General features: G+C 58.7%; 1 protein-coding gene across 4 annotated transcripts in view; it reads right to left on the bottom strand.

Annotated features, from left to right (window-relative positions):
* ABCA3 (ATP binding cassette subfamily A member 3) overlaps positions 1–27,000 on the bottom strand; it is a 38,082-nt gene extending 11,082 nt beyond the window's left edge. Inside the window, exons 1-20 of one of the 4 annotated variants that reach the window (XM_061992059.1) lie at positions 26,922–27,000; positions 21,553–21,645; positions 17,074–17,338; positions 16,487–16,614; positions 15,392–15,557; positions 13,308–13,567; positions 11,604–11,720; positions 10,979–11,099; positions 10,316–10,489; positions 9,395–9,576; positions 7,898–8,044; positions 7,445–7,574; positions 6,599–6,753; positions 6,085–6,240; positions 4,918–5,128; positions 3,901–4,051; positions 3,331–3,429; positions 2,438–2,630; positions 1,331–1,634; positions 369–642 (exon numbers count right to left, since the gene is read on the bottom strand). In XM_061992059.1, coding sequence (XP_061848043.1) covers positions 369–642; positions 1,331–1,634; positions 2,438–2,630; positions 3,331–3,429; positions 3,901–4,051; positions 4,918–5,128; positions 6,085–6,240; positions 6,599–6,753; positions 7,445–7,574; positions 7,898–8,044; positions 9,395–9,576; positions 10,316–10,489; positions 10,979–11,099; positions 11,604–11,720; positions 13,308–13,567; positions 15,392–15,557; positions 16,487–16,614; positions 17,074–17,338; positions 21,553–21,606 — 3,287 coding nt within the window. In that variant the 5' untranslated portion in view covers positions 21,607–21,645; positions 26,922–27,000. Of the gene's footprint in view, positions 1–368; positions 643–1,330; positions 1,635–2,437; positions 2,631–3,330; positions 3,430–3,900; positions 4,052–4,917; positions 5,129–6,084; positions 6,241–6,598; positions 6,754–7,444; positions 7,575–7,897; positions 8,045–9,394; positions 9,577–10,315; positions 10,490–10,978; positions 11,100–11,603; positions 11,721–13,307; positions 13,568–15,391; positions 15,558–16,486; positions 16,615–17,073; positions 17,339–21,552; positions 21,646–23,697; positions 23,905–26,921 lie in introns of those variants that run through there. The other 3 variants (XM_061992063.1, XM_061992062.1, XM_061992060.1) reach the window with 3 other exon arrangements.
* Positions 27,001–27,176: the final 176 nt, after the last annotated feature.

Genomic DNA, 27,176 nt, shown 5'->3' with positions numbered 1-27,176 from the left:
CAGTGCTGGGCTGGGCAGGGTGAGGGCAGGGCTGGGACTGCAGCAGCTCCAAGGGCTTTTCCAGCCCAAATGATGTTATGATTCCCTGCTCTGAGCAGCCAGGACAAACCAACCCCAAGCAGTGTGTAGAGAGGAATACCCAACCACTGAGCCACGTGCACAGGGTGACGTTGCTACCATGCCCAGGCAGGCGAGTCATCTACACAGCTTTGCTCTCCTGACCTCCTGAGCACAATCACAGCTGTGTTTAGGTGTGGGAACCTCCAGCCTGGCCCCTCCTCTGACACCAGCACAACCAAGCCAATCTGCACCACCAGGAGTGCCAAGCCCTGGGGGGAACACAAGTGCCACGGTGCCACCAGACGTACTCCATGAGCTGGTCCTTGGCCTTCTCGGTGATGTTACGAGGCTGAGGGTAGTTGGTGACTGTGATGGAGGCGTTGGGGCCTGCCAGGACCCTGAAGATGGCATTGGTGGCCAGCATGAGGGCCGTGGCAGGGGAGTGGTAGGCCTGGTTGTTGAAGAGCGCCGTGACCACCGTGCGGTTCCCGGCTCCTTGGAAGGAGGCGGCGGCGATGTAGCGCTCGTTGAAGGCTCCTCCTTCCTCTGAGGCTCTGGAGATGAGGTATTCCTCCAGGCCACCTGCCAAACACCATGGCTGTTAAGAGCAGGCTCCATCAATAGGAGAGCTAACAGGGCTACCTGTGTATGAGGGGATGGGACGTGGGTGTGAGGAGGAAAGGCTGCAGCCCTGGGGCTGTGCAGCCTGGGGAAGAGAAGCCTGAGCTCAGGGGCACCTCAGCAATGCTGATCAATCCCTAAAGGGTGGGTGTCAGCAGGATGGGGGACACTTTGTTCTGTGGTGCCCAGGGCCAGGACAAGGGGTGATGGACATCAGCTGGGACACAAACAGTTCCCCTGGCACAGGAGGAGAAGCTCCTTTGGTGCTGAGGTGAGGGAGCCCTGGCCCAGGCTGCCCAGGGAGGGTGTGGAGGCTCCTGCTCAGGAGGTTTCCAACCTCACCTGGACACATTCCTGTGCCCCCTGAGCCAGGGGAACCTCCTGCTAAAGCTCTGCAGGGCCCTTCCCACCCTCACCACGCTGGGATTCTATGAACTGGACAAGACCTTGAGCAGCCCCAGTGCTGGTGGCCCATCCTACCCCCAAAGGCAGCCACAAACACAGGGCTACGGGGAACACAGCTCTGCTCAGGTGAGGAGGGCACCTGCCAACTGTGGGACCCTGACACACAGGAGAGGACACAGGGGGATGTGAGTCACCCCCCCCAGGTGCCCTGTGAGGGAAGCCTGAGGCTCTGTGACCCCCTCACCCAACACCTCCAGCGGCGACTGTCGTTGTGCATCCAGCATCTCCACGTACTGCTCCGCCACGCTCTGCGCCAGCCCCGGGCTGCCCAAGGCACTGAAAGGCACAATGGTCTGCCCATAGGGCTCCAGGCTCAGCCTCAGCAGGGAGGAATCCCTGGGGCCTGGGAAAGTCTTGGCCACAACGAGGGCAAAGGCTGTGAAGATCAGAGGCACGAGGAACTGCGCTGCCACCATCTTCCAGTTGCGCCAGCTGTACATGGCTCTCTTCATGAACATGGCGTAGAACTGCTGGCAGCACAGGTAGAACTGGGAGGGGAGAAGGCAGCTCAATGTGAGACCCACCAGCTGCCAAGAGCCAAGTGCAGCTGCTGAGGGGAATGACCCCAGAACCACCTCCCTGTGCCCCGTGGAGCTGCTCTCGAGCCAAGCCTCGAAGGGCAGGGCAGCCCCTGCAGCCCATCCACTTTGGCATCTCAGGTGTCAAAAGCAGCTTCAAACACAGCCTTTACCTTCCTCCACCTCTCAGAAAGGAAGGTGACAACTAGGATTGCTGCTTCAACCACGACCTTTACCTTCCTCCACCTCTCAGAAAGGAAGGTGACAACTAGGATTGCTGCAGCCAGGCTGGGACAATCCCAGCCCAGCCTCTGCAAGCACCTTCTCTGCTTTCTACCACCACAAATGTTTTTCTCCCCTTCTGCCTCTGAGATCTGGCCTTGAGAAGCACAGGGGGATTTATCCCAGGCACACAGGCCAGGAAGGGCTGCCAGGGACCTGAAACACAAGCCTGGGGAGGGAAGATGCTTTTTCTCATGGACCTACTGTTAATAACAAGTGGTGTAGCAATGGCAGGTGAAAACCACTTCAGATCACCTGCAACACCTCCAAGAACATCTCTCTGCTGAGCTCAAGATTAACATGAAGAGAGTGGCAGTGGCCAACCCCAACAAGCCTAAGAAGAATTTGCCCTGAAGATGTGGCTTCTCATTTGCTCTCCCAACACACACAAGGACACCAGCAGCACGGGAAGCTCTGACAACCCTACTCCAGAAGTGCCCTTCACATGCTTCCCTCCCTGCTCCTGCTGCACTGACACCTCCAGCACTCACCCCTGTGTTGAGTTTGATGCTGGAGCAGTCCTCTGTAATGAGTGCCCCACTGTCATCTGTCATGTCTGTCATGCCACTCAGGCTGCTGGAGTCATCCATGGCCCAGTCGTTGGAGCGTCTCTCGTGCTGGTACTGGAGGGCAGGCAGCTGGATGGCTTGGATATCCATACTGGAGTCCACAAGCTTCCCAACCCTGCATCAGGTGGGATGAAAGACACAGCCAGATGGGATCAAGGTGCTCTGAGCCAGGGAGGTTAAATCCAAGAGACAAAACCCAACACGTGCCCCGGAGAGCTGTGAAGGACGTGGCTGCTGTCAACAGGGACTGGTCATCAGCCTGGGGATGTGGGGCTGGAAAGATGCTCAGGGACAAGGGTCTGGGGGAGCTGGTGCCAGCAGGAGCAGGGCAGGGATTGTCCCTTGTGCTGGGCCCTGGGGAGGCTGCAGCTCCAGGGCTGATGATGAGATGCTGAGGCAATGGGGGTGTTGAGGCTGGAGAAGAGGAGGCTGAGGGCAGCCAGCAGCACTCTCTGACACTCCCTGCCAGGAGGCTGCAGGGAGCTGGGGGTCGGGCTCTGCTCCCCAGGCAGCAATGACAGGACAAGAGGCAATGGGCTGCAGCTGCCCCAGGGGAGGCTGAGGCTGGAGCTGAGGCACAACTGTTTCCCTGAGAGGGGTGTGAGCCCCTGTGCCAGGCTGCCCAGGGAGCTGGGGGAGTGCCCAGCCCTGGAGGGATCCCAAAGGCGTGGGGCTGAGGTGCTGAGGGCTGTGGGTCAGTGCTGGGCTGGGCAGGGTGAGGGCAGGGCTGGGACTGCAGCAGCTTTGCCAACCCAAATGATTCTGACTCTGTCACCAGAGGACACCCCACCAGGGCCATCCTCCCTCCTGCCCACCTCAAGAAGACCTCCTCCATGGTGGTGACTGAGGCCCCATAGCTGGCAATGCCCAGCTCCTCCCGCCTCTGCTCCAGCTCTGTGAACAAGGCCTCAAACCTGGAGGGAGAAGCAAGGTGTTAGACTCTGATGCTCATGACAAGGAGTTGAGAACTGCAGCTGACTTGAGTCCTGCAGCAGCTCTGGGGCTACCTGCAGCCCTAAGCACACTACCCTCCCCCAAGAGCAGCTTTTGGGCTCCATCTTCTGCTCAGTCTCACCCCAGGCAGCCTCAGCTATCCATAGATTTGATTCCAGAGCCAAACCAGCCTGCTTCAAGGTGCCACCCTCCACACTGCAGCTGTCAGCAGCTTCCAGCAGCCAGGGCTGTGCCATGCAGTGGCTGCATGGGCAGTGCCACGGGGGGCATGAGGGCATGGGCAGTAATGCACCAGCAGTGAAAGGAGGCACCTGATCTTTCAAGCCCAGGGCTGACACAGGGAGCAGCTCCCCTTTCCAGCAAGCCTGTGACAACAGTGTGTGCCCCAGTGCCTGCAGATGAAGGAGGCCACTCGAGCAGGGGATGGTTACCTGTGGGTGCTCTCCTTGGGCAGGATGAAGGACAGCTCTGCCCCAGCATTACTCTCCATGGTGGCGTTGGGCACGTACTGACAGATGAGGCGGGAGATCTCCCCCAGGTTACAGTAGGGCTCCTTCACCATCACCATGTGATATCCTGCCCCTGGGCACAGACACAAGAGGAGGGAGAGGAAGGTAAATCACAACCAGCTTGGCCCTTGGGTGCTGGAGCAGGGAGGGATGCTAAGGCAACACAGGGCACTCATGGCTTTGCCTGGGCTATGGACACGATGCAGCAGTAAGTGTTATAGGAGGGTGCAGTGAGGTGAGGGTTGGTCTCTGCTCCCCAGTCAGGACTGACAGGACAAGGGCTGATGGGATGAAGCTGGAGCACAAACAGCTCCATTTAAAGACAAGAAAGAACTGTTTTACTGTGAGGTGAGGGAGCCCTGGCCCAGGCTGCACAGGGAGGGTGTGGAGACTCCATCCTTGGAGGTCTTTAAGACCCACCTGGACACGTTCCTGTGTGACCTGATCTAGGTGGGAGCAGCTTCTGCAGGGGGGTTGGACTGGATGAGCTCTAAATGTCCCTTCCAACTCCTGCCAATCTATGATTCTATGATGATTCTATGACAAGAGGCAATGGGCTGCAGCTGCCCCAGGGGAGGCTGAGGCTGGAGCTGAGGCACAACTGTTTCCCTGAGAGGGGTGTGAGCCCCTGTGCCAGGCTGCCCAGGGAGCTGGGGGAGTGCCCAGCCCTGGAGGGATCCCAAAGGCGTGGGGCTGAGGTGCTGAGGGCTGTGGGTCAGTGCTGGGCTGGGCAGGGTGAGGGCAGGGCTGGGACTGCAGCAGCTCCAAGGACTTTGCCAACCTAGACGATCCCAAGAAGAAGAGGCACAACAGCACACGAGGGAGCAAACAGCCATCACACAAGGAGCAATGTGTCCCTTTCCCTACCCCATCTCCCCCTTCCTGCTCCTCCCTAGCCCACAGGAGCCAGGGAGCACGGGCTGCCTGCCCCTGCCTCACCGTATTTGCGCTTGAGGAAGAGCGAGGAGCCGCAGCACTGCAGCTCGCCCTTGGCCATGATGGCGATGCGATCCCCCAGCAGGTCGGCCTCGTCCATGAAGTGTGTGGTGAGCAGGATGGTGCGGTGGCTCCTCTGCTGCTGCAGCAGGTCCCACGTGGCCCTGCGAGAAGCTGGGTCCATCCCTGATGTTGGCTCGTCCAGCATCACCACCTGCACCAGGGAGAGGGCTGCTGGGCTAAAAGGGTTGGCAGGGGCATGGTAAGGGAGGAGGGGGCAGCTCCAGGGCTCGGCTTTGACCTCACAATATCTATGTGATGGTCTCACTTGGGGTTATCAGGATGTCTGTAGTGGGCAGTGCCAGGACACTTGAGTGCTGATGATGAGTTGCTGAGGTGCCCCTGAGCTCAGGCTTCTCTGCTCAAGGGAGGTTGTGCTGCCCCTCTGCTCTGCCCTGCTGAGGCCTCAGCTGGAGTCCTGGGGCCAGTTCTGGGCTCCCCAGCTCCAGAGAGACAGGGAACTGCTGCAGAGAGGCCAGTGCAGGGACACCAAGGTGCTGAGGGGATGGAACATGTGTGTGAGGAGGAAAGGCTGCAGCCCTGGGGCTGTTCAGCCTGGAGAAGAGAAGCCTGAGCTCAGGGGCACCTCAGCACCACTCACAAGTACCTAAAGGCTGGGTGTCAGCAGCATGGGGGACACTTTGTTCTGTGGTGCCCAGGGACAGGACAAGGGGTGATGGACATCAGCTGGGACACAAACAGTTCCCCTGGCACAGGAGGAGAAGCTCCTTTGGTGCTGAGGTGAGGGAGCCCTGGCCCAGGCTGCCCAGGGAGGGTGTGGAGGCTCCTTCTCAGGAGGTTTCCAACCCCAGCTGGACACGTTCCTGTGCCCCTGAGCCAGGGGAAGCTGCTGGAGCAGGGGCTGGGGCTGGAGCAGCTCTGCAGGGCCCTTCCAGCCCTCATCACTCTGGGTTTCTACAGGCAGCTACCAGGCAGCAGAGCTGTGCTGCAGCCTCAGGACACTGCCCTCTGAGCTCTCCCCCTTTGTGGGGTGACCCTGTCCCCACTCTTTACCTCCCAGTGGCTCACCACAGGGTGAGGAACAACTTCAGAAGCAACAGAAGGAGCAATGTTGGCCCCAGGGAGGAATGCTGGAGGTGAGGTGCTTGCCTTGGAGTCCCCAATGAGGGCGATGCCGATGGAGAGCTTGCGCTTCATGCCGCCCGACAGCGCCCTGCTCAGGGAATGGCGCTTGTCCTCCAGGCTCAGGATCCTCAGGATGTGGTTGATCTCCTCAGGGCACTTGGAGGCTGGGTACCCTTTCAGCTGCCAGACATGGGGAAAGGATGGTTAGGCCTTGTATCAGCAGTGAGGTGGCAGCAGGAGCAGGGCAGGGGTTGTGCCCCTGTGCTGGGCCCTGGGGAGGCTGCAGCTCCAGGGCTGTGTCAGTGCTGGGCCCCTCACTCACTGCCACAGGGACACTGAGGGGCTGGAGCTGGGGAAGGGGCTGGAGCACAACCCCAAATCTCTCAGCCTGTCATATGAGAGAGGCTCCAACTCCCTTGATCATTTCCCTGGCTCTCTGACAGACCCACTTGCTAGATCTCACCACGCCTTCCCAACCTCAGGGTACCTCCTCCTGCCCAGGAGGCCCTGCAGTGCTCCCCCCACGTGCTGTGCTCACCCCTGCATAGAAGTGGAGATGCTCCTCCACTGTCATGTTGTCGAAGAGCACGTCGTGCTGGGGACACAGCCCCAGGCTGCGCCGGATGAGGCCCATGTCCTGCGAGATCTCGTAGCCGTTGATGTAGGCTTGTCCACTTGATGGAGAGTGCAGGCCTGGGGAGAGGCACATGCAGAGCCCCAGGGGGCAAAGAGACAAGGGAAAGGTGGGGGATCCATCCAGCAGCCCCCTCACAAACAGTCCACCTCAGAGCAAGCCTGTCCTGCTGGAGCTGGGCCACGGCAGCTCTCAGAGAAGGGCAAGGAAGAAGCAAAGGCGGTTCTCAGCCTGGCACAGCTCCAGGCAAGGACAGGGCAGAGCTCCAGGGAAGGTCTCGTGAGTCCCCTGGGCTGGCAGCAGCAGCACAGAGTGACAGAGAACAGAAGGGAAAGGACCATCAAAGGTCACTGTGTTTACCACACCAGAATAGGCTGCCCCAAGCTCAGCGGCTCAATGACACAGACCAGTTACTGGCCTGTGCTCTCTCTGCCTTATCATGACAAAACCAGTGGCCTCTCTCTCTTCTCAGGGCTCTCCAACACAAAGACTGGCTTTTCTCCCACCAGCTGATCCCATTCTCATGCAGGGCTGAGCAGGGACCCCCACACTCCCTCCATCTCCCCAGGCAGTGACGTGCATTTCGCTACCCCAGCATCCCTGACCCACAGCTCAGTGAACCAAAGGTGCTCCAAGGAAGAGCAAAAACCCCTCCCCAACCTGAAAGATGTGCTTCAGCTCCTCTTTGCAAGTCAAACCACCAGCCTTTCTCTGCCATGTCCCAGCCCCACAGCAGGATGAGGCTCTTACCTGTGAGCATGGACAGGGTGGTGGTCTTCCCAGCGCCGTTGTGTCCCAACAGGACGGTGATCTGGCCTTCATACATGTTCACTGTTAGGTCCTTGACTGCCTCTTTCATCTTGTTTCCCACTTTGAAGACCTGTGGAGATCACATGAAGGAGCTGAGAGAAGTGCTGTCAGATCTGCCCCCCACACTCTCACCCAGCAGCCAGAGCCTGTGATGCTCACCAATGCTGGCATTACACAGCAGGCCTAAAGTGACACTCAGATGTCAACAGGCTAAATACAAATGTCCCTGACACCTCAGCCCACCACAAAGTTCAGAGAGCTCTGGGGAAGAGCCTCACCTGCCTTACATCAGCCAAGCAACACAGCCCTAAGCAGAGAGGGCAGTGAACTGATCAGGGGAGCTGCTTGAAGGCAAACCAGTGGTGTGTCTGTGCTGGGCTGGGCAGTGGGTACCTTGGAAAGGTGCTTTATTTTGATTCCTGACACGAGGTCAGCAGGTTCCTCCTCGATGTACTGGCTCTTCAGAGCTTTCTCAGGGTCCTCTTCCTCCTCTTTCTCTTTCCCCACGACAGTCCTGGGCCTCCCACACCAGTATGAAGGCTGATGGAAGGAGGCAGAGAGAGAGAAACTCAGGCATAGGCAGGGACCATCTCTTCTCCCCAGCCTTGGTCATCCTCCTCCTCCCACAAAGGTGCCTCCCAGGGATGTCTAAGCCCACTCTCCTGGGCCTGGGGACTGCCCACCAGCACACTTTCAGCAGGCAGGATTGCCTGTGATCACACAGGCAGCTCCTCCCCATCTTCATTCCCATGGAAGAGGGCAACACTCTGATGAGAAGCAACATTCCTTCAGGCAGAAGCTCTCTGCCCAGAAGAGCCCATGCAACATGTGACCATTCCCCCCAGAAGCCCTGACATGCACTAAATGCCAAGGGGCTGTGGTCCAGCTGCTGCAGTTACAGCATTTCTTTGCACCTGTCTCTCTGGGAATGGAAATAAGCATTTGGGACCTTAAATCCCAGTGGAAATAACAATCCAGCAACTCCTGAGTGCAAAACCACCACCCTGCTGTGGCTTTTGGCTGCTCTAGCTGCAAGAGGGAGTGGGATGCTGGAGTGAAACCAGGCTGGGATTAAGGAATTCAGAGGAGAGGAGGAAAAACCTGCTGGTCAAACAAGGGCTACAGCCATAGGATCAAAACTGACTGTGTCACTGTGGCTTAATGAATCCCCAGCAGCCACCTGAGCTGCAGAACCCAGCACAGCCATGGTCACTGAAGGTGCTGCCAAGCACCTGACCTGGCAGAGCAAGGGGAGCTCAGCTGATGGGGTCATCACCCAGCCCTTGGCACTGCCACTCAGGGAGTTTCAAATGGCTGGATCTTGTTGCTCTGCTGCTGCCCAATGTGCTTGGGCACAGAGATTAACACTTATCAGTATCTAAAGGGTGGGTGTCAGGAGGATGTGCCCAGGGACAGGACAAGGGCTGATGGACATCAGCTGGGACACAAACAGTTCCCCTGGCACAGGAGAAGCTGGTTTGGTGCTGAGGTGAGGGAGCCCTGGCCCAGGCTGCCCAGGGAGGGTGTGGAGGCTCCTTCTCAGGAGGTTTCCAACCCCAGCTGGACACGTTCCTGTGCCCCTGAGCCAGGGGAAGCTGCTGGAGCAGGGGCTGGGGCTGCAGCAGCTCTGCAGGGCCCTTCCCACCCCCATCATTCTATGATTCTATGCTTAACACCACCCTGCACACCAAGAAGCATCAGCACAAAGACTTAAAGCCAAGAAGACCTTGACTTTACCAAGGCTGAATCAGCCTTTACTGAGGCCATGCTGCAGGCTCCTTGATTTTGGAGGCCAGATGGTGCCCCACTCATCCATTAGCTTATCCCCCTGCAGAGCACAGCAGTGGGGCCCATCCCCACCCTGGGAGGGGTGTGTTAAGCACTGCTCACCGTCAGGAAGAAGTAGCAGGGCTGAGGCACACCGTACTGCCCTGGGAACACAGCCTCCACGTACCAGGCCACCAGCCCATACAGCACCGAGTCCAGCAGCAGCAGCCCCAGCACTTGGGCTAAGGTGAAGTTGTCATCCACACTGACAGGCTTCATGAGGTCCCTCCACTGAATGCCAGTCCCTGCAACACACACAGGGCACTGCCTACCTCTGCATGCCCAGCAGGACAGCAGCCCCTGGCCTAATTCACTGCTTGGTTAAGGAGGAACATGCACAGAGCTCCACAGTAGATGATGGGGGATAAAGCAGCAGCACAAAGCACATTGACATGGGCTGTGGAGGCTCCTTCTCTGGAGGCATCCCAACCCAGCTGGATGAGTCCCTGTGTGCCCTGCTCTAGATGCTGCTGCTCTGGCAGGGGGGTTGCACTGGCTGAGCTTTGCAGCTCCCCTCCAGTCCTTGTGATGTGTGATCTCAAGGCTTCCCACTCCCCCACACTTCTTCCACCACATCCTCTGCAACTGCCCAAGGAAGAAGCAATCTCTTCTCCCCCTCTATCCCTCCAGCTGCCTTTCTACTACCACCACTCTGCAAAAGCATGGCCTCTGCTGGAACCAGCAGCAAAGAGAGATCTGTTGGGAAGGAGGAAATGCACTGGATTCCCATCCCTTAGAACAGAGCTCATTTGGTGCCTAAAGCAATGATGGCATTTTACACAGCCCAGGCTGCCAGAGCCATGGGTTTGGAAGGGCAGAGCCCTGGTATTGGTAAGATCTGAGGGAAGCAATGAGCAATCAACCCTGCTGCTCTAGTTTAGGATTGTGCTTCTCCCTGACTTCTTTCCACCCTTCAAACCAGCCTCAACCCACCACCAAGAGAGTCTGGCTCCCCTTCCCGAGGGACACGAGGCATTTGCTCACCTTTCCCTTCAAACATGCCTATCAGCTGTGCCCCCATGGCCATGGCCACGTTGGAGATGAGGCAGGATGCCAACTTCTGGCTGTGGGACATGAGGTCGTAGCGGGGTGAGATGAAGAAGTAAGGGATGTAGGAGAAAAAGTAGAGGAAGCCACCGGCAGCAGCTGCGACGTTGGCTGGAGGCACAGAGAAAAGAGGGAGGCAAAACATCAACAACATGCTCATGCCACTGAGCATTTCTCACCAGCTCTGCATCCAGGGAGAGCCAAACCTTCTGCATCAAGTGTGGTTAAGGGGAAGGGGCAGGATGAGGATGTGCCCGTGTCCCACAGGGGCAGTGTCAGTGTCCTGGGGCCAAGGCAGCTTGGCTGGTTTGGGAAGGACCAGCACACACATCCCTTCCCACACACATCAGGGGGAAAATAGAGCCAAAGAAGGGGAAGAAAGGCATTCTCCCACTGCATGCTGAAGCAAGTTGTGTGACAGAGCCCTGTGCAACCTCACAGAACGCTGGAGCTGGCCCTGCTTTGAGCAGGACGGGCTGGTGAGCCCCAGAGCTGCCTCCTAAGCAAAACCAACTACAGATGTTACAGCATGAGGCCTGTGACACTCTCCCCAGCTCTGCAGGGCAGCAATGCAAGGAAGGCAGCCAGGGAGGGACTCACCTCTTGAGAAGAAGGTGCTCACCATGAAGTTGAAGGAGATAGAGGAGATGGAGAAGATGGCAAGGAAGGTGAACACCAGCGTGGGGTCACTGTTGGTGAGCACGGCCCCCTGCTCACTCACCTGCAGAGGAAACATGCTCAGCCCAGAGCTGCTGAAGCTGCCCAAGGCTGCAGGCACGTGTGGGCAGCTGAGATCTGATGTTCCCCATGGGTTAAAGGCAAACTGAGAGAAGAGTGAGGATGCCCAGCCACCCCCAGACCGCTCCAGAGAGAGGAAATTCAGGTTGTCCTCGTGTGATGTGGGGTCTGGCAGGTGGGAGACACCTTGCTCAACACTCAGGCAGTCACCTCCTGCTTCTCATGGTGTGGGTACAAGCAGAGAGGAGAGCTTGAGTTGCTGCCTCCCCTGTGCCTGTGGGGCTCCCACCTCCCAGTCCCCTCCTGGTGTGAAAGGCAGCTGTGGGGTCAGCACTGCCCAGTCACCTCCAGGAAAGACCAACTCTAACCTCTGCCACCTATGTGGAAGAGTCCTGAGACACCAGCACAGTCCAGCCCAGAGCAGAGGAGCTTTGTCATCCCTGTGCCTTGCCAGCACAGAGCTTCTGGCCTGGGGTAGGACACTCACCTTGACACAGAAGAGCACGGTGACAAAAAACACAGACACCAGGAGGAAGAGGAAGAACATGAGGAACCAGGCACTCCAGTGCAACCAGTTGTTGAGGCCCATCATGCGCATGTACTCCTGTGGGGAGGGCACTCTGTCAGCCAGGGCTGCACCCACACCTCCTGGGCACAGCCTGGGGTGAGGTGGGGGCTCGGGTCAGGGGGGTGCTGGTGGCTTTGCCCTACAGCACTGCTGAGCCCCAGGTGCCACCAAAGTGGTCCTGCACAGATGATGTCCCTGGATAGGGGCTGCCACTGCTGCAGGTGAACATCTCCCCAAAGAGCTGAGCAGAGCCCAGCTCAGCAGCTGATGCTGACAGGGCCACCACAGGCACCCAGCAGCAGGGCACCAGGCAGGACAACAAACTGGTGGCACCAAACTGGGAGGAGTGGCTGATTCCCTGGAGACTGAGCTGCCAGTCAGTGAGAGCTGGGCAGGCTGAGAGCTGGGCAGAGGAGCCTCATGAGGGTCACCAAGGGCAAGGACACAGTCCTGCAGCTGAGGAAGAACAACCCCCTGCAGCAGGACAGGCTGGGGGTGAGCTGCTGGAGAGCAGCTCCAGGAGAGGGACCTGGGAGTGCTGGGGGAGAACAAACTGACCATGAGCCAGCAACGTGTCCTCGTGGGCAAGAAGCCAATGGCATCTGGGTGTGTGAAGAAGAGTGTGGGCAGCAGGGGGAGGGAGGTTCTGCTGCCCCTCTGCTCTGCCCTGCTGAGGCCTCAGCTGGAGCCCTGTGGCCAGCTCTGGGCTCCCCAGCTCCAGAGAGACAGGGAACTGCTGCAGAGAGGCCAGTGCAGGGACACCAAGGTGCTGAGGGGATGGAACGTGTGTGTGAGGAGGAAAGGCTGCAGCCCTGGGGCTGTTCAGCCTGGAGAAGAGAAGCCTGAGCTCAGGGGCACCTCAGCAGCACTGACAAGTACCTAAAGGCTGGGTGTCAGCAGCATGGGGGACACTTTGTTCTGTGGTGCCCAGGGACAGGACAAGGGGTGATGGACATCAGCTGGGACACAAACAGTTCCCCTGGCACAGGAGGAGAAACTGGTTTGGTGCTGAGGTGAGGGAGCCCTGGCCCAGGCTGCCCAGGGAGGGTGTGGAGGCTCCTTCTCAGGAGGTTTCCAACCCCAGCTGGACACGTTCCTGTGCCCCCTGAGCCAGGGGAAGCTGCTGGAGCAGGGGCTGGGGCTGGAGCAGCTCTGCAGGGCCCTTCCAGCCCCCACCATGCTGGGATCCTGCGATTCTATGAGCCCTGCACACTCAGCCTCACTGTCACAACCACTGCATCAGCTGAGCTCCAGCCACCTCCACACGACTCAGATGCTTGTGTTTCTACATTCAGAAGACGAAAATGTTGCTTCCCACATGTGAAGTCCTGAATGTGCAAAGCTCCAGAATTTGCCCTCTCTCCAAGCCACCTTCCAGCCCAAGAGAAACATCAGCCCAAGAGCAACACCAGCCCTTCAGCCCAGCAGCCTTGGCCACACAGCCAGGAGAGCTGAGAGTGTCCCGGCAGTGGGATTAGCAACATTCCTCCCTGGGGCTTGCTAATCCACTGCCATCCCCACCTCCTGCCTGCTGGCTCCAAACCCAGTGGGGATTTTGTTCCTTATTTAAAGGCAGCATCCATTGGGAAACCCCTTGGAGGGAGGGGGAGCAGCCTGATGTACCTTCAGCTTCTTCTCTTTCTCGTGCACGACGGCACGGACGATGTTGAGCGAGGTGTAGGTGAAGCTGAGCATGAGGAGCAGGGGCAGCTGGTTCTGGATGGCCAGGAGGAAGAGGTCATTGACATAGGCTGGGTAGGGGAAGCGCTGCACCACCACAGTGATGTTGTCCAGGAGGCTGGCAGAGCTGCTGTTGGCATGGTACTGCATGATGGCCCTGTCCACTGCGTGCTGCACCGCCAGGAAGCCTTCTCTGATGTAGCCTGTGAGGCAAAAATGACACAGGAGAAGAGAGATGGAGGGAGTTTAGGAGGGAGGCATTGGCAAGAGGAGACAAACAGCCTTGGTGGGAGTGAGTGCTTGGGAAGAACAAGAGGTTATAAAAAGAGCTTGTAGGAAATGCTAAAGGAGGCTGCAGGGAGCTGGGGGTCGGGCTCTGCTCCCCAGGCAGCAATGACAGGACAAGAGGCAATGGGCTGCAGCTGCCCCAGGGGAGGCTGAGCTTGGAGCTGAGGCACAACTGTTTCCCTGAGAGGGGTGTCAGCCCCTGTGCCAGGCTGCCCAGGGAGCTGGGGGAGTGCCCAGCCCTGGAGGGATCCCAAAGGCGTGGAGCTGAGGTGCTGAGGGCTGTGGGTCAGTGCTGGGCTGGGCAGGGTGAGGGCAGGGCTGGGACTGCAGCAGCTCCAAGGGCTTTGCCAGCACAAATGATGTTATGATTCTCTGCTCTGAGCAGCCAGGACAAACCAACCCCAAGCAGTGTGTAGAGAGGAATACCCAACCAAGGTATGTGCACAGGGTGATGTTGCTACCAGGCCCAGGCAGGCGAGTCACCTACACAGCTTTGCTCTCCTGACCTCCTGAGCACAGTCACAGCTGTGGCTCTATGATATGCTTCTGCAGACACAGAGGAGCTTGGAAAGGAGTTACATCACAGACATTTAGATCTCTCATAACCATCATGTAAAAGCAGCTGGCAGGAAAACTCAGTTTAACTGAAAGGGGGAGATTCTCCATCACCATTAACCACTGCCAGTGGTGCTGAGCTTGTGTTCAGTCCCTAAACCAAGTGACTACAGGATACTATGCAGGTTTTGATGAGGAAAAAGATATCCCATGTATAGATATATCCCCTAACTCCCAGATTTGGCTGAATGTTTTGTGCAGAAGAGGGTGACAAATGTTTCCTTTTCCCCTGCTTTTAACTTTCAGCCTTTTCTCTGTGGGATTTGTGCCACGTGGCACTCGAATGGAAACCAATTGTGCTTACAAAGCCCCAAAGGAGCCCTTTGAAAGTCACTTAAAACCACCTGGGCAGAGAAGGAAAAGGGAAAGAATACAAGATCATGAACAATGTTTTATAGGAGCTAATTTCCTGAACAAACCCTGCAGGGAGGGAACTGACCTGAGCTGCTGGTCACCTCGTCCTGCCAAACATTGGAACCAGCAGCTGCTGTGCTCTGGGGCTCAGCTTTATTTACACTGTGTGAGCAAAACCTGTTCATCCACTTTCTCAGCCTTTCAACCTTTTCCTTGATGCTAATATTGAATGATGGAGAAACTCAGGGGAAACATCTCCCTTTCCATCCACAGCAAGTCCTAAGCCAGTGCCAGCTCCAGCAAAGTCCCCACAGCCTCTTGCCCTGCCAGTGGTTTGGCACTCCTTAAAAACCCTCTGCTCAAACCACAGGATGGCTCTGTTGACTTCTCAAGTGTTGAGGCAGCACCATAAGTGGTTTGGGACCTGAAATGAGTGTTCCATTACAAATATAAGAGGGGGATAAAAGGGAAGGGGGGGGGATTTAGACACCAATCCACATGAGTCAAATGTGTTATCATCAAATCCCACTCAGCAGAGGCAGCCAGAGGCCAGCAGCACCCAAGAAGCCACAGGAGGGAGTTTAAATATCCTAAATAATAAACATCATCCTATTCCAAAGCATGAACACATCTAAACATTAATTAATGAGCAGATGAAGCTGTTGATTTCACAGCTCAGACACTGGGGGAATCTCTGCCCTGTGCCAAGCTCCTGTCCACAAAATGCCACCCACGTCTTCAGCCATCAAACAGCCCTTGGCAGCTCTTACCTGGTGTTCCCCCATCAGCAAACTTGGCCTCTCGAGGCCCAGGGAGCTGGAAGAGTGGGAAGAGGTAGCTGGTGTGCCAGTCCCGGTCCAGGTTGGGGTTCAGCCCCGTCTGTTCGCTCCGTGGCGCGTTCCTGGGGCTGTACTTGAAACGCAGCTCATAGCTGACCTGCAGGAGTGTGCAAGTGTCACAGGAGGGGAGACGTGTCTGAGGGCAGCAAGGAGCTGCAGAGGGCTCTGGCCAGGCTGGAGCCATGGGCTGAGGGCAGTGGGATGAGGTTGAACAAGGGCAAGGGCTGGAGCCTGCACTTGGGGCTCCCCAAGCCCAGGCAGCTCCAGGCTGGGGCAGAGGGGCTGGAAACTGCCCAGGGGGAAAGGGCCTGGGGGGGTTGGTGCCAGGGGCTGAACAGCAGCCAGCAGCGTGCCCAGGGGGGCAAGAAGCAACGGGCAGCCTGGCTGGGATCAGCACTGGGGTGGCACCAGGAGCAGGGCAGGGGTTGTGCCCCTGTGCTGGGCCCTGGGGAGGCTGCAGCTCCAGGGCTGTGTCAGTGCTGGGCCCCTCACTCACTGCCACAGGGACACTGAGGGGCTGCAGCTGGGGAAGGGGCTGGAGCACAAGGGTGCTGGGGAGGGGCTGAGGGAATGGGGGTGTTGAGCCTGGAGAAGAGGAGGCTGAGGGCAGCCAGCAGCACTCTCTGACACTCCCTGCCAGGAGGCTGCAGGGAGCTGGGGGTCGGGCTCTGCTCCCCAGGCAGCAATGACAGGACAAGAGGCAATGGGCTGCAGCTGCCCCAGGGGAGGCTGAGGCTGGAGCTGAGGCACAACTGTTTCCCTGAGAGGGGTGTCAGCCCCTGTGCCAGGCTGCCCAGGGAGCTGGGGGAGTGCCCAGCCCTGGAGGGATCCCAAAGGCGTGGGGCTGAGGTGCTGAGGGCTGTGGGTCAGTGCTGGGCTGGGCAGGGTGAGGGCAGGGCTGGGACTGCAGCAGCTCCAGGGGCTTTGCCAACACCAATGACTCCATAGTTCTATGTGTTGACCACAGAGGGTGGGAGGGTGCTGTGGCCCTGCCATGTCCTCACCCCCCTCCCCAGCTCTGCTCACCTGGAGGGGCAGTGGGGCCGTGCTCTGCTGGAACTGGTGCTCGAACACGACGGCAGCCAACACGTTGCCCGAGCGGTTGTCTGACTTGACATACTCCTCAAAGTCCCGCTCTGAGGCAAAGCCCTGAGCTGCAGAGAGGGGCAAAAAGACAGAGATCTAGGCACAGAGCACAGCAACTCAACGTGGGCTGATGCTCAGCCATCACCAAAACCATTGCTTTGCTCCAGGCCACGTGGGATGTGCTGCAGCCCCAGCAGGGACCCACGCTGCTGCCAGACACGAGGGGTTTATATGGGCATGCAGACAGTTCCTCCTCCTTTCAGAGCAAACACTGTTATCTTCAGTTGGGAACATGAAGTGACAACATTTTCCAGGCAGCAAGGTTCCCAAGCAAGCTTTTTCTCAGGGAAGTGACAGCTTGAACTAACCGAGGGTAAGATTTAAGTAGCTGGAAACTGCCACACAAGACCCAGACCCTGTGGGGTTAGTGAAACAAAACCAGAACCTTGAAGCTCTGAAAGAAGAGCATGAGCAGAAGCTCATCTTGATTTCTGGGGTGGAAGCTCCATCCCCTGGGCCCTGCTCACCTCTGATGTTGATGGGCAAAGCTCTCTCCACCGCCTGGATGACGCTCCTGACGGCGCTGCTGTTGGAGGGCACGTATGCCAGCTCCCAGGGGTTGCTGGAGTGGCGGCGGTAGAAGAAGCCTGGCAGGTCATCCACAGGCTCAGGGGGGTAGATGGTGGCATTGGGGTGGCTGATGGAGTGCACCCTGTGGCGCAGAGCGATCAGGATGGCGGCGAAGAGCAGCGGGAGGCAGATCTCGATGAGCGTCACCAGGATCTGCCGCTTCTGCAGGGAAGAGGAGATGGCAGCAAAAAGGTGTGAACACTGGAGGTAGATCAAGCCCAGTGGGGAGGTTCAGGCCATGCATGTGGCACAGAGCAGCAGCATTCCTGCATTTCACAAGCCAGGGTTTCTTCCTGAGCCCAGGAGGATGCTGCGCTGGTTCCTGTGTCCTCTGGGACTTTCAAGGCAAGGTCTTCCCTCAACAAACCACCCTGCTTTAGAGGCTGCCTTCCCTGCTGTGCTCATGGGTTTGAGCTTGGTTGCCCTTTCCCCAGGCAGCCCTTTCCCCAGGGCTCTGCCCTGGAGCACTCAGTGCTGCAGCTCCTGTGAGGAGGCCCCGTGCCACTGGCACCAGCCACTGCCCAGAGGATGAAGAGAACAGCTTTGGTCAAAGCACAGCGACCTTGCCCATTGCTCACAGGGCTGGGAGCTACAAATACTGACACTAAAGGAAAGGTGGGGTTCAGCAAGCAGTGGGGAAGTAAAGCAGAGCACAGCCAAGCCACTGCAGACTGTGAAGGTTTGGCTGCTGGAGCTCAGAGTAGGACACGGGCTGTGTCCCAGCTCAGGATGGGAGCTGGGAAAAGCTTTGGCTACAGGTGTTAGTGCCTGGTGAGCTCAGCCTCCACCCCAAGGCTTGTATGCACTAAACATGGGGCTTCACTTGGACAGTGAACTTGGTGAAGGCACTGAGGCAGCCAAGCTGGAGCACAACCCTCCAGTGGCTTCCCTCAGGGCTGCCTCACCTGCAACCACCACCACCAACCCAGCTCAATCCACATGTAAAACTGATTGATTCAGGGGAACTGGGGTGGCAAGGGGAGCAGTGGTCCTGCCCAGGAGCACACACATCCATGGGCCTGCAGTGTGATTCCTCTGATCTCACTGCAGGTGCTGGGACAGGCTGCTGACTGATGGATTTGTGCTTGGAACATCACTGCAAGGGTCGTGCTTGGTTCCACAGAGAGCTGCAGTGAGCACTGGGCTTGCAGGCAGCTGCATCACACAAGTGCAACAGGGATGGGAGAGAGAGTTAGGGCTCTGCAAGGGCACCTCACATCCCAGCACAGGCAGGAGGGCCCAGCAGCCAGGCAGGTCTGGGTAGGAGCAGAGAGGTGAAATCTGGACCTGCAAACTGAGCTGTTCTCACCTGAGCCCAGTCCAAGCCACACCTCAGTCACTGCAGTGACAGCTAATGAGATGTCCCCAGCAGCACAGAGCAGCTCTGGGTGCAGGGATGCTTGGCTGCTCACTTGGAACATGTGCCCAGGGCAGCAGCTTTAACCTCTTCTGAGGGTTCTGGCTAAGATGGGCTCTGCAAGACGTGGGGGTTTTTCCACCCTCCCCTCAGCTGAGATGGAAAGAGGAATAACACCACGAAACAGAAGCACCAAGAGGTTTATTCTCATAGCTCTGCTGTGCCAGCAGTTGGGTTTGATCTGATGGTGCAGCCCTGACATCTCTGTACTCTCAGTGCTGTTAAATTCTCTCCCACCCAGCCCCATGACCACTGGCACAGGGGTGCCACAGCCCACTGCAGGGCACAGCCATGAGCTGTGGTGCCCATCCTGTAAGGACCATGCTGGGCTGAGCACAGGCAGGGCATGGCAGGGCCCTGTAGCTGTCACAGTGCCTCACCTGCCCCCTTCATAGAACCACAGAAGCATTTGGGTTGGAAAAGCCCTGGAAGCTGCTGCAGTGCCAGCCCTGCCCTCACCCTGCCCAGCCCAGCACTGACCCACAGCCCTCAGCACCTCAGCCCCACGCCTTTGGGATCCCTCCAGGGCTGGGCACTGCCCCAGCTCCCTGGGCAGCCTGGCACAGGGGCTCACACCCCTCTCAGGGAAACAGTTGTGCCTCAGCTCCAGCCTCAGCCTCCCCTGGGGCAGCTGCAGCCCATTGCCTCTTGTCCTGTCATTGCTGCCTGGGGAGCAGAGCCCGACCCCCAGCTCCCTGCAGCCTCCTGGCAGGGAGTGTCAGAGAGTGCTGCTGCCTGCCCTCAGCCTCCTCTTCTCCAGCCTCAACACCCCCAGGTGCCCAGCACAGGGGACAATCCCTGCCCTGCTCCTGCTGCCACCCCAGTGCTGATCCCAGCCAGGCTGCCCTTTGCTTCTTGCCCCCCTGGGCACGCTGCTGGCTGCTGTTCAGCCCCTGGCACCAACCCCCCCAGGCCCTTTCCCCGGGCAGTTTCCAGCCCCTCTGCCCCAGCCTGGAGCTGCCTGGGCTTGGGGAGCCCCAAGGGCAGGCTCCAGCCCTTGCCCTTGTTCAACCTCATCCCACTGCCCTCAGCCCAAGGCTCCAGCCTGCCCAGAGCCCTCTGAAGAGCCTTCACTGAAGGTTCTCCTGCCTGCACTGACCAGTGCTGCCACAAAAGCTCCCCCAGCCCTGCAAACACCAAGCCCAGAGCTGTGCTGACCATGGGGTTATACCTCCCATCCCTCTGCAGAGGGGAAAAGGCTTTTATTTTTCAACTGAGAGGGGGGAAAAGCATCATGCTAAGGTGGGCACTGTCTGCAGTGAGGAACCTGAGCACAGAGCAGCCGAGGCCTGGGAATGGAGACAGTCCACCCTGCAGCTGAAATGAGCTGCACAGTTTGTCACAGCCCCAGCTCTCAGCACCCAAAGCCAAACACCCCTCCTTCAGCTTCCCCTGAGAGGAGGAGCTCACCCTGACCCCAGGCAGGGCAGAGGCAGTGCTGCAGGCAGCTCTGGCAGCACAGCAGGAGGAAATAGCTGCGAGCAGATGGGGCAAAGGGAGCCTTTGCAAAGGCCAGGCTCATAAAAGTAAACCTTGCAGGTGTCTGATGGTTTTATAATGCAGCTCTGGCAGAGCAGCTGCCTCCCACTGATTTACTAGGGTATTAACCCTCTCTCAGTCTCCTGGCCTGTCTCCAGAACAGTTGCCTGACTCCTTGAACTGGCAGGCCAGGGCATGCTCACCAGCACAGGCTTTTGCTGACGCAGAAGTCACTTAAGCTGATGTATTGCAGAGGTGATGGGGACACTCACCCCTAATCACCACCTCCACCTGGCCAAAGCTGCCCCAGCTTTCAGCAAGCCATGTGCCCCAGCACCCATCTTCACACAGGGAGTGGAGGATGGTGGCTTGAGAGCTCTGTGTCTCCATCAGGATCATGATTTTCTGGTGGAGACTTAGAAGGAGGGGAGCAAACACTCCAGGCTGTGTTACAGCACAGTAGATCTGAGTCAGCTTCTGGCCTTGCAAAACACACCAAGAGGTGTCCCTGCCACAGAGCACAGCCAGAAAATCAAGCTCTTCCCCTGCAGAGGGGATGGGAGATTGTCCTGCCTGTGTCTGGGCTGTCCAGGAGGGGACTCACAGGGCTGACCATCACACACACCCACCTGGCTCCAAATCAGACCTGCTGCCAGGACCTTTGGTCACAGTTGAGCCCAGTTGCCTGCTCCCTGCCCTGTGCAGACAGACCACACAGCCCTTCCCTCTTCCTTCTGATTATTTTTAAAGCAACATGGTGCTGATCTGCAGAAGGCTAGCTGAAAGCCTAAAGCCATGCTGCAGTGGCCTCTGCTCCCTCCTCTTCTGCTGCTCTCTGTCAGGGCTGGCTCTGGGTCTCAGAGCAGCTGCAGCATCCACCCAGGAGCATCTACACACTGAGGAAAGGCATTGCATCCCCTTGCAGGGGCAGCAGGGGAGATGCTGCTGGTCAGCAGGGCAAGGAGGCCCCCAAATCCCTCATCACTAGCCAGCTGCCATGCAGACAGCTGGGCTGGGAGCACATGACAGTGTTTAATTTCTTTAAAGAACCCCTCAAGTTGCTTCTGAGGGTTGGAGTGAGTAATGGGAGGGGAAAAGAATCCTTGGCCCAGTTGGGTTAAGAAGCATCTTGTGGCAACTCCAGAGGAGGCTGTGCAACAGGAAAGCTGCAGAAACCCACTAACACACAGGAGGGTGTGTGGGTTGTCCTGCCCTGTGAGAATGGGGAGCTGAGCTCACAGCCAGACCACAGAGGGAGGGACTGGCAGTGTGTGCTCAGGGAGACAAGGACAACCAAGCACAGGGCCCTTCCCTTAACTCCCCAGCACACAGAGCAGGACACCACATGCACAACCCTGCAGTTGTCCTCCAGGAGATGCCCTGCTGAAGGTTTGCTGGAGAATCAAGGCCCCAGGCAAGCTCTGATGTACCCACACTTAGTGGTGAGAGAGGCAATCCCCCAAGAGCAGTGCCAGCATACCTGCAGGATATAGTTCTTCCAGAGCAGCAGCCCAAACTGCCTGAGAACAACCATCCTCCCATCAGAGGGGGCCCACTGCTGCTCTGCAGGACCCTGGAAAGAGAGGAGAGAGGCATCAACACAGAGCAGCATTCTGCATCCCTCCCCCTCCTCAGTGACCCAAGGACAGGCCTGAGTTTCCAGCCTGATGTCACACAGCATCTGGCTCAGCCCCAAATGGTGCAGAATAACTGTTGTGCTTCCTCTCCAGGGGTCATTTCTGACCCTTAAGAGCCAGAGCTCGTGATTTCTTGCACAACCCTTTCCCAAGGGTTGGTGTGAGCCAAGCTGCCAGCAAGGGGAGGCCACTGTGTGGAAACCCAGCCTGAGAGGAGCAAGGATCCTTCACCCAGCAGCAAGCAGGGAAAGGTTTCCTTAAGCAGTGGGAGTGCTGGAATAGCAAACAACAGCCTGAGGAAGTCCTGATGGACAGAAGCTGGGACACAAAGGGCTCCAGTGGCACAGGAGGAGAAGATCCTTTGGTGCTGAGGTGAGGGAGCCCTGGCCCAGGCTGCCCAGGGAGGGTGTGGAGGCTCCTTCTCAGGAGGTTTCCAACCCCAGCTGGACACGTTCCTGTGCCCCTGAGCCAGGGGAAGCTGCTGGAGCAGGGGCTGGAGCAGCTCTACATACAGGGCCCTTCCAGCCCCACCATGCTGGGATTGTGTGAAAGCCACCAAACCCCTTGCAACCTGTTATTTTGGGACTAGTGAAGATCTCAAGTTGTGCCTCTTGCAAGGTGCTGGGTTGGGTTTGCACCCTTAGCAGAATGCCCAGCAGAAACCCTCCTTGGAGAGGCAACAGTGAGCAAAGGGCACAGAAGCAGAAGGGAAGGTTGGCAGCTGAGGACAATACATTCACATCCTCCCCTCTGGGGAAGCATCTGTCACCCCTCCAAGTTGGTTTTGTCTCCATTTGCAGTGTTTTTTCCCAGCAAAGCTCTCCCACTAGCAGATGATCTGTGCTTGCAGCAAGTCACCCAAGAGTGGGGCACAGAGAAGCACAGAATTAGAAGCATTTGGGTTGTTAAAGCCCTGGAAGCTGCTGCAGTGCCAGCCCTGCCCTCACCCTGCCCAGCCCAGCACTGACCCACAGCCCTCAGCACCTCAGCCCCACGCCTTTGGTATCCCTCCAGGGCTGGGCACTGCCCCAGCTCCCTGGGCAGCCTGGCACAGGGGCTCACACCCCTCTCAGGGAAACAGTTGTGCCTCAGCTCCAGCCTCAGCCTCCCCTGGGGCAGCTGCAGCCCATTGCCTCTTGTCCTGTCATTGCTGCCTGGGGAGCAGAGCCCGACCCCCAGCTCCCTGCAGCCTCCTGGCAGGGAGTGTCAGAGAGTGCTGCTGGCTGCCCTCAGCCTCCTCTTCTCCAGGCTCAGCACCCCCATTCCCTCAGCCCCTCCCCAGCACCTTTGTGCTCCAGCCCCTTCCCCAGCTCTGCTGCCCAGCTCTGGCCATGTTCCAGCCCCTCAGTGTCTTCCTTGCAGAGAGGGACCCAAAATCAAACACCACATTAAGAAGCAGCAAGGGGACAGGGCAGGTTGGTGACCCAACCCACCCAAATATTGCTCCTGGACTGGTAAATGCACACCATGAGCAGAGCACTGACAGACAGCTGGGAACAACTGAGCTGCAGCCAGAGCAAGCAAAAATCCACCACAGGTCTGCAGACAAAGCAACAACCATCCATCTGCCCAGCCTGCCCTTGGCCACCAGCTCCTTGAGCCCTCCAGCAGCACCCTCCTGGCTCAGCACACATCTTCCCATCCCCAGCCCCAACCCCAAGTGTGTCCCTGAAGCAACAACCCACCACCTCCCTTTTGCCACTCTACACACAGATTCCTGCACCAGCAAGGGACAGCTGTGCTTGAGGAACCAAAAGGCAGAAAGGGCCCAGGAACAGCCTGTCAGACGCTGCAGTGGGCAGCAAACAGGGAAGGGACTGCAAAGGGGGCTTTGCAAAGGCAGCTGCTGCCACACTGCTGCTTAACCACCTTCCAAGCTCACCATGAAGCACCAGTGGGCCTCCAGTCCACATGTGCCCTGGTAGAAATGCCACCCATCTGCCACAGGACCCCTCCAGCAGGTCCCCCAGCCCCATGCTCCCACATACCACACACAGCAGGATCCAACACACCTCCAAAGAACCCCCCTGGGAGCAGGAACCTTCCTCTCTGTGCTTGCCTGAAGGGATTCCACAGCAAATCAAGGGAATCACACACCTTTTGCTTGTTGGAGAGAGGACAAATGCAGTGGGTCAGGCTGGAGAAAGCTGCTGCTCCCAGCAGAGATCCCACCTCCTGCTCAACCCTGGCACAGCCTCAAACAGAAGCTGCTCCCCACACCACCCCTTTCCCCCCCTCTGACCACCCACACGGGGCCTTGGAGCTGCCATCAGGGTGGGTACATGGCTGGGAAAATGTCAAGCAGCTCTTGGGTAACACAAACACTACACACAGTCTCAAAACCTCATTATTGCCAGGAAGGGGTTTTTTTCCCCCAGCTTTTGAGCATTCCAGGAAAAGCTGTGCTGGAGCTTTCACTCACTGGAGTAGGACAGAAGGGGGAAGCTCAGTTACAACAGGGCTACTCTTACAGAGCTGAGAGTGAAAATGGTTTTCCAGGCTCTGGGTATCCACAGAGGTGATATTTTTTCCAAGTCAAAAGGGAAATCTCTCTTTTGGAAGGTGCTGCAAGGACCAGCCCTGAGGTGCCAGTGACCACAGGCTGTTCAAGCAGGGTCTCCATCTATCCCCTGCCTGCAGCTGGGATCACGTGTGGCAGGGAAGGAGAGCTGAGCAAGGCTGGCTGGAGATGCTCAAACATTGCCATGGCCTTTTCTCCTCACACACTGGCTCATCCCCTCTGCACATGCTCTCCTGCCTGACCTCAGAGGTAACACACTGACTTTCCCAGCAAGAGGCACAGACAGAGATCTGGGGGGGAAACAGAGATGGCCACAATCAGCTGCTGGGAGAACAAGCCAGTTCCTCTCCCCCTTGCTGGAAATACCAGGCTCTGTGCACTTGACAGCCCTGGGAGGAAGAGGTTTGCAAATACACAAGTGTGGGCTCACCCTGGCCATCCCCAGGGAGGTCAGTGGGGAAGGAGACCCTCCTGCCTGCCCACAGCCCAGATGGGTGGCAGCCAGACGGGTCCTTGCTGCCTGGCCAGCACCACCAGCCCCTGCCACGCTGCCAGCCTGGACCCTGCCTGCTGCTGCATTTACATGAGGACAGGCTGGGGATAGGCAGAGACGAAGGCCACAGCATCCCACCTCCTGACCCACTTCCACAGCACCAGGAGCCAGCCATCCTCAGCAGAAAGGGCTGGGCCAGCCGAGCAAAGGCCACGGGCTCCGGGGAGCCAGCAGCTATTTTAGAGCACTCGCTGCATTCCTGCTCTTCTGATGTCCTGTTCCCATAGAAACCAGCCCTAGAAATGGCAGATGCTGCCCTTTCTTTTCCTTCTCTTTCCCCTCTGAACATCAAGCTGTGTGTTTGTCCCTCCCCACTTGCAGAGGCCCTGTGTCATCCCTGCGAGACGAGCCGCAGCCCCTGCCGAGGACCCCGTGGTACCCAGGGTGGTGGCATCGCTGATGTGGCGGGAGCTGGCAGCACCCAGGTGCTTTGCACGGTGCCAACAGAGTGGGACATGCCTCTTGTGCTGGAAGTTCCAAGCAGGAGCAGCCACGGGCTGGGGAAGGACTGCTGCTCTGGCCAAGGTTCTCAGGAAGAGCGAGCGATTTCCGACGCCTGCGCGGCCAGAGAATCCCGTTTCCTACAACTGGCTTCTGCAAACGCCAGCCAGGGCTGCAGCAGCCGCTGGAGTTGAGCTGCACACAGCTCCCAGGGCTCCTTTCTTCTTTGCCCTCTCGCTCTTCACAGAGCTTCAAGAGTCCCCAGCACAGCCAGACCATGAAAACCTCACCTACCACAGCGGGAGAGGTCGTGCAAACAGCAGTAAAACTTTCTAGGAGGCTACAAACCTGAGAGGGTCGAGGCAGCAGCCTCACAGCCCTGTGCAAAGCATGCAAGCACTCCAGTCAAGTCCACCAAGCCTCTGGTTTTTCCCCAGAGAGGAACTTCAGGCCTCGAGAGATAGAAGTAAAGACAAACATTGAAGCAGGGCTGGGTCTGTTTGCAGAACCAGGGAGGGGGGGGCAGGTTTGGATCTGGCCATGGAGCTGGTGCATGGAAGAGAGGAGGTTGGTGGCCCAGGGAGCCTGGCAGGTGATTGATGTCCCACACCAAGCCCTGACCCTCGGGCTGCAGCAGGAGAGGAGGAAAGCAGATGCTGCATCAGAGCTGGTCATGCCCTCTGCTTGAAAAGCACCCTCTCTGCCTTGTCTGGAGGATTTGCAGTTGCACAGAGCCAAACTCTGCACACTCAGCAGGAGGCTGATGGGGGTTTTCTTGTGAGCCCTCGTATAAACCAACCATCCCCTGCCTCTCAGCCTCCCGGCAACCAACACCCGGGTGAGCTCCGTTCCCTGGAGCCCCGTTTGCCACAGGCCAGCCCATGAGGCGGTGCTTTCCCACGCCTGGACGCCGCAGACCCGACCGCGGCTTATTTCTGCTTAGAGGAAGTGGCTCGTCTCGGCGGCACCTGCCTGGTGAGATGCCCGGTGAGATACCCGGGGTGATATCCGGGGTGATACCCGGTGAGACGCCCAGTGAGATGCCCGGTGAGACGCCCGGTGTGACACCCGGTGTGACACCTGGTGTGATGCCCGGTGAGATGCTCGGGGTGATACCCGGTGTGATGCCCGGTGAGATATCCGGGTGATACCCGGTGTGATGCCCGGTGAGATACCCGGTGTGATACCCGGTGTGATGCCCGGGGTGATGCCCCGGGGTGCAGCGGGGGCTCGCTCGCCCACCGCCACCCCTACGAGCCGCTGCCCCTGCCCCGCGGGGCCGTGGGCAGCGGTGACACCGGGCCACGGGCAGCTCACCGGCCGCGGGCAGCGATGCAAACCCTACGTGCGGCCCCGGCGGGGTCTGGCAGGGGCGCGGCGCTGCCCGCGACGGAGCCGGACACACGGCCGCTTCCTCCTCCCCCTCCTCCTCCTCCTCCTCCATCCCGCCTGCGGCCCAGCATCCCCACCGCTCGCAGGCGCGGGGCTGAGCGCCGGGGTCTGCCCCACGCACGGAGCAGCCGCGGGGCCCTGGGCGGAGCCGCGCGAAGGGCCCCGGAGGCTGCCGCAGCCCCGGGCGGGGCCGCCCGCTGCCGAAACGCCGCTGCCCCCTTCCCCGCCGCGCCGGGCCTGGCCACACCGGCCCGACACCCGCGGCCGGCTCCTCGCTCCCGCCCGGCCGGCGCTGCCCTACTCACCCCCGGGCCCGCGGCTCCGGCTGCGGCTGCGGCTCCGGCTCCGTCCCGCGGCCTCGCCCGCCCCGCGCACGCGCCGCACCGCCGGGCGGGACCGGGACGAGCGGGGCCGCGGCTGCGTCATCGCGGCGGGGGCGTGTGGCCGTGTGTCTGTCTGTCCGTGTGTGTGCCACCGTGTCCGTGCATGTGTGCGTGTGTGTGTGACCGTGTGTGCGTGTCACCGTGTGTCAGTGTGTCTGTCTGCGTCCGTGTGTGTGC

The sequence above is a fragment of the Colius striatus genome, chromosome 3 (genome assembly GCF_028858725.1).
Source record: "Colius striatus isolate bColStr4 chromosome 3, bColStr4.1.hap1, whole genome shotgun sequence".
Classification (NCBI taxonomy): domain Eukaryota; kingdom Metazoa; phylum Chordata; class Aves; order Coliiformes; family Coliidae; genus Colius; species Colius striatus.
The sequence above is the reverse complement of the archived record's forward strand: the minus strand, read 5'-3'. Positions and strand labels throughout refer to the sequence as shown.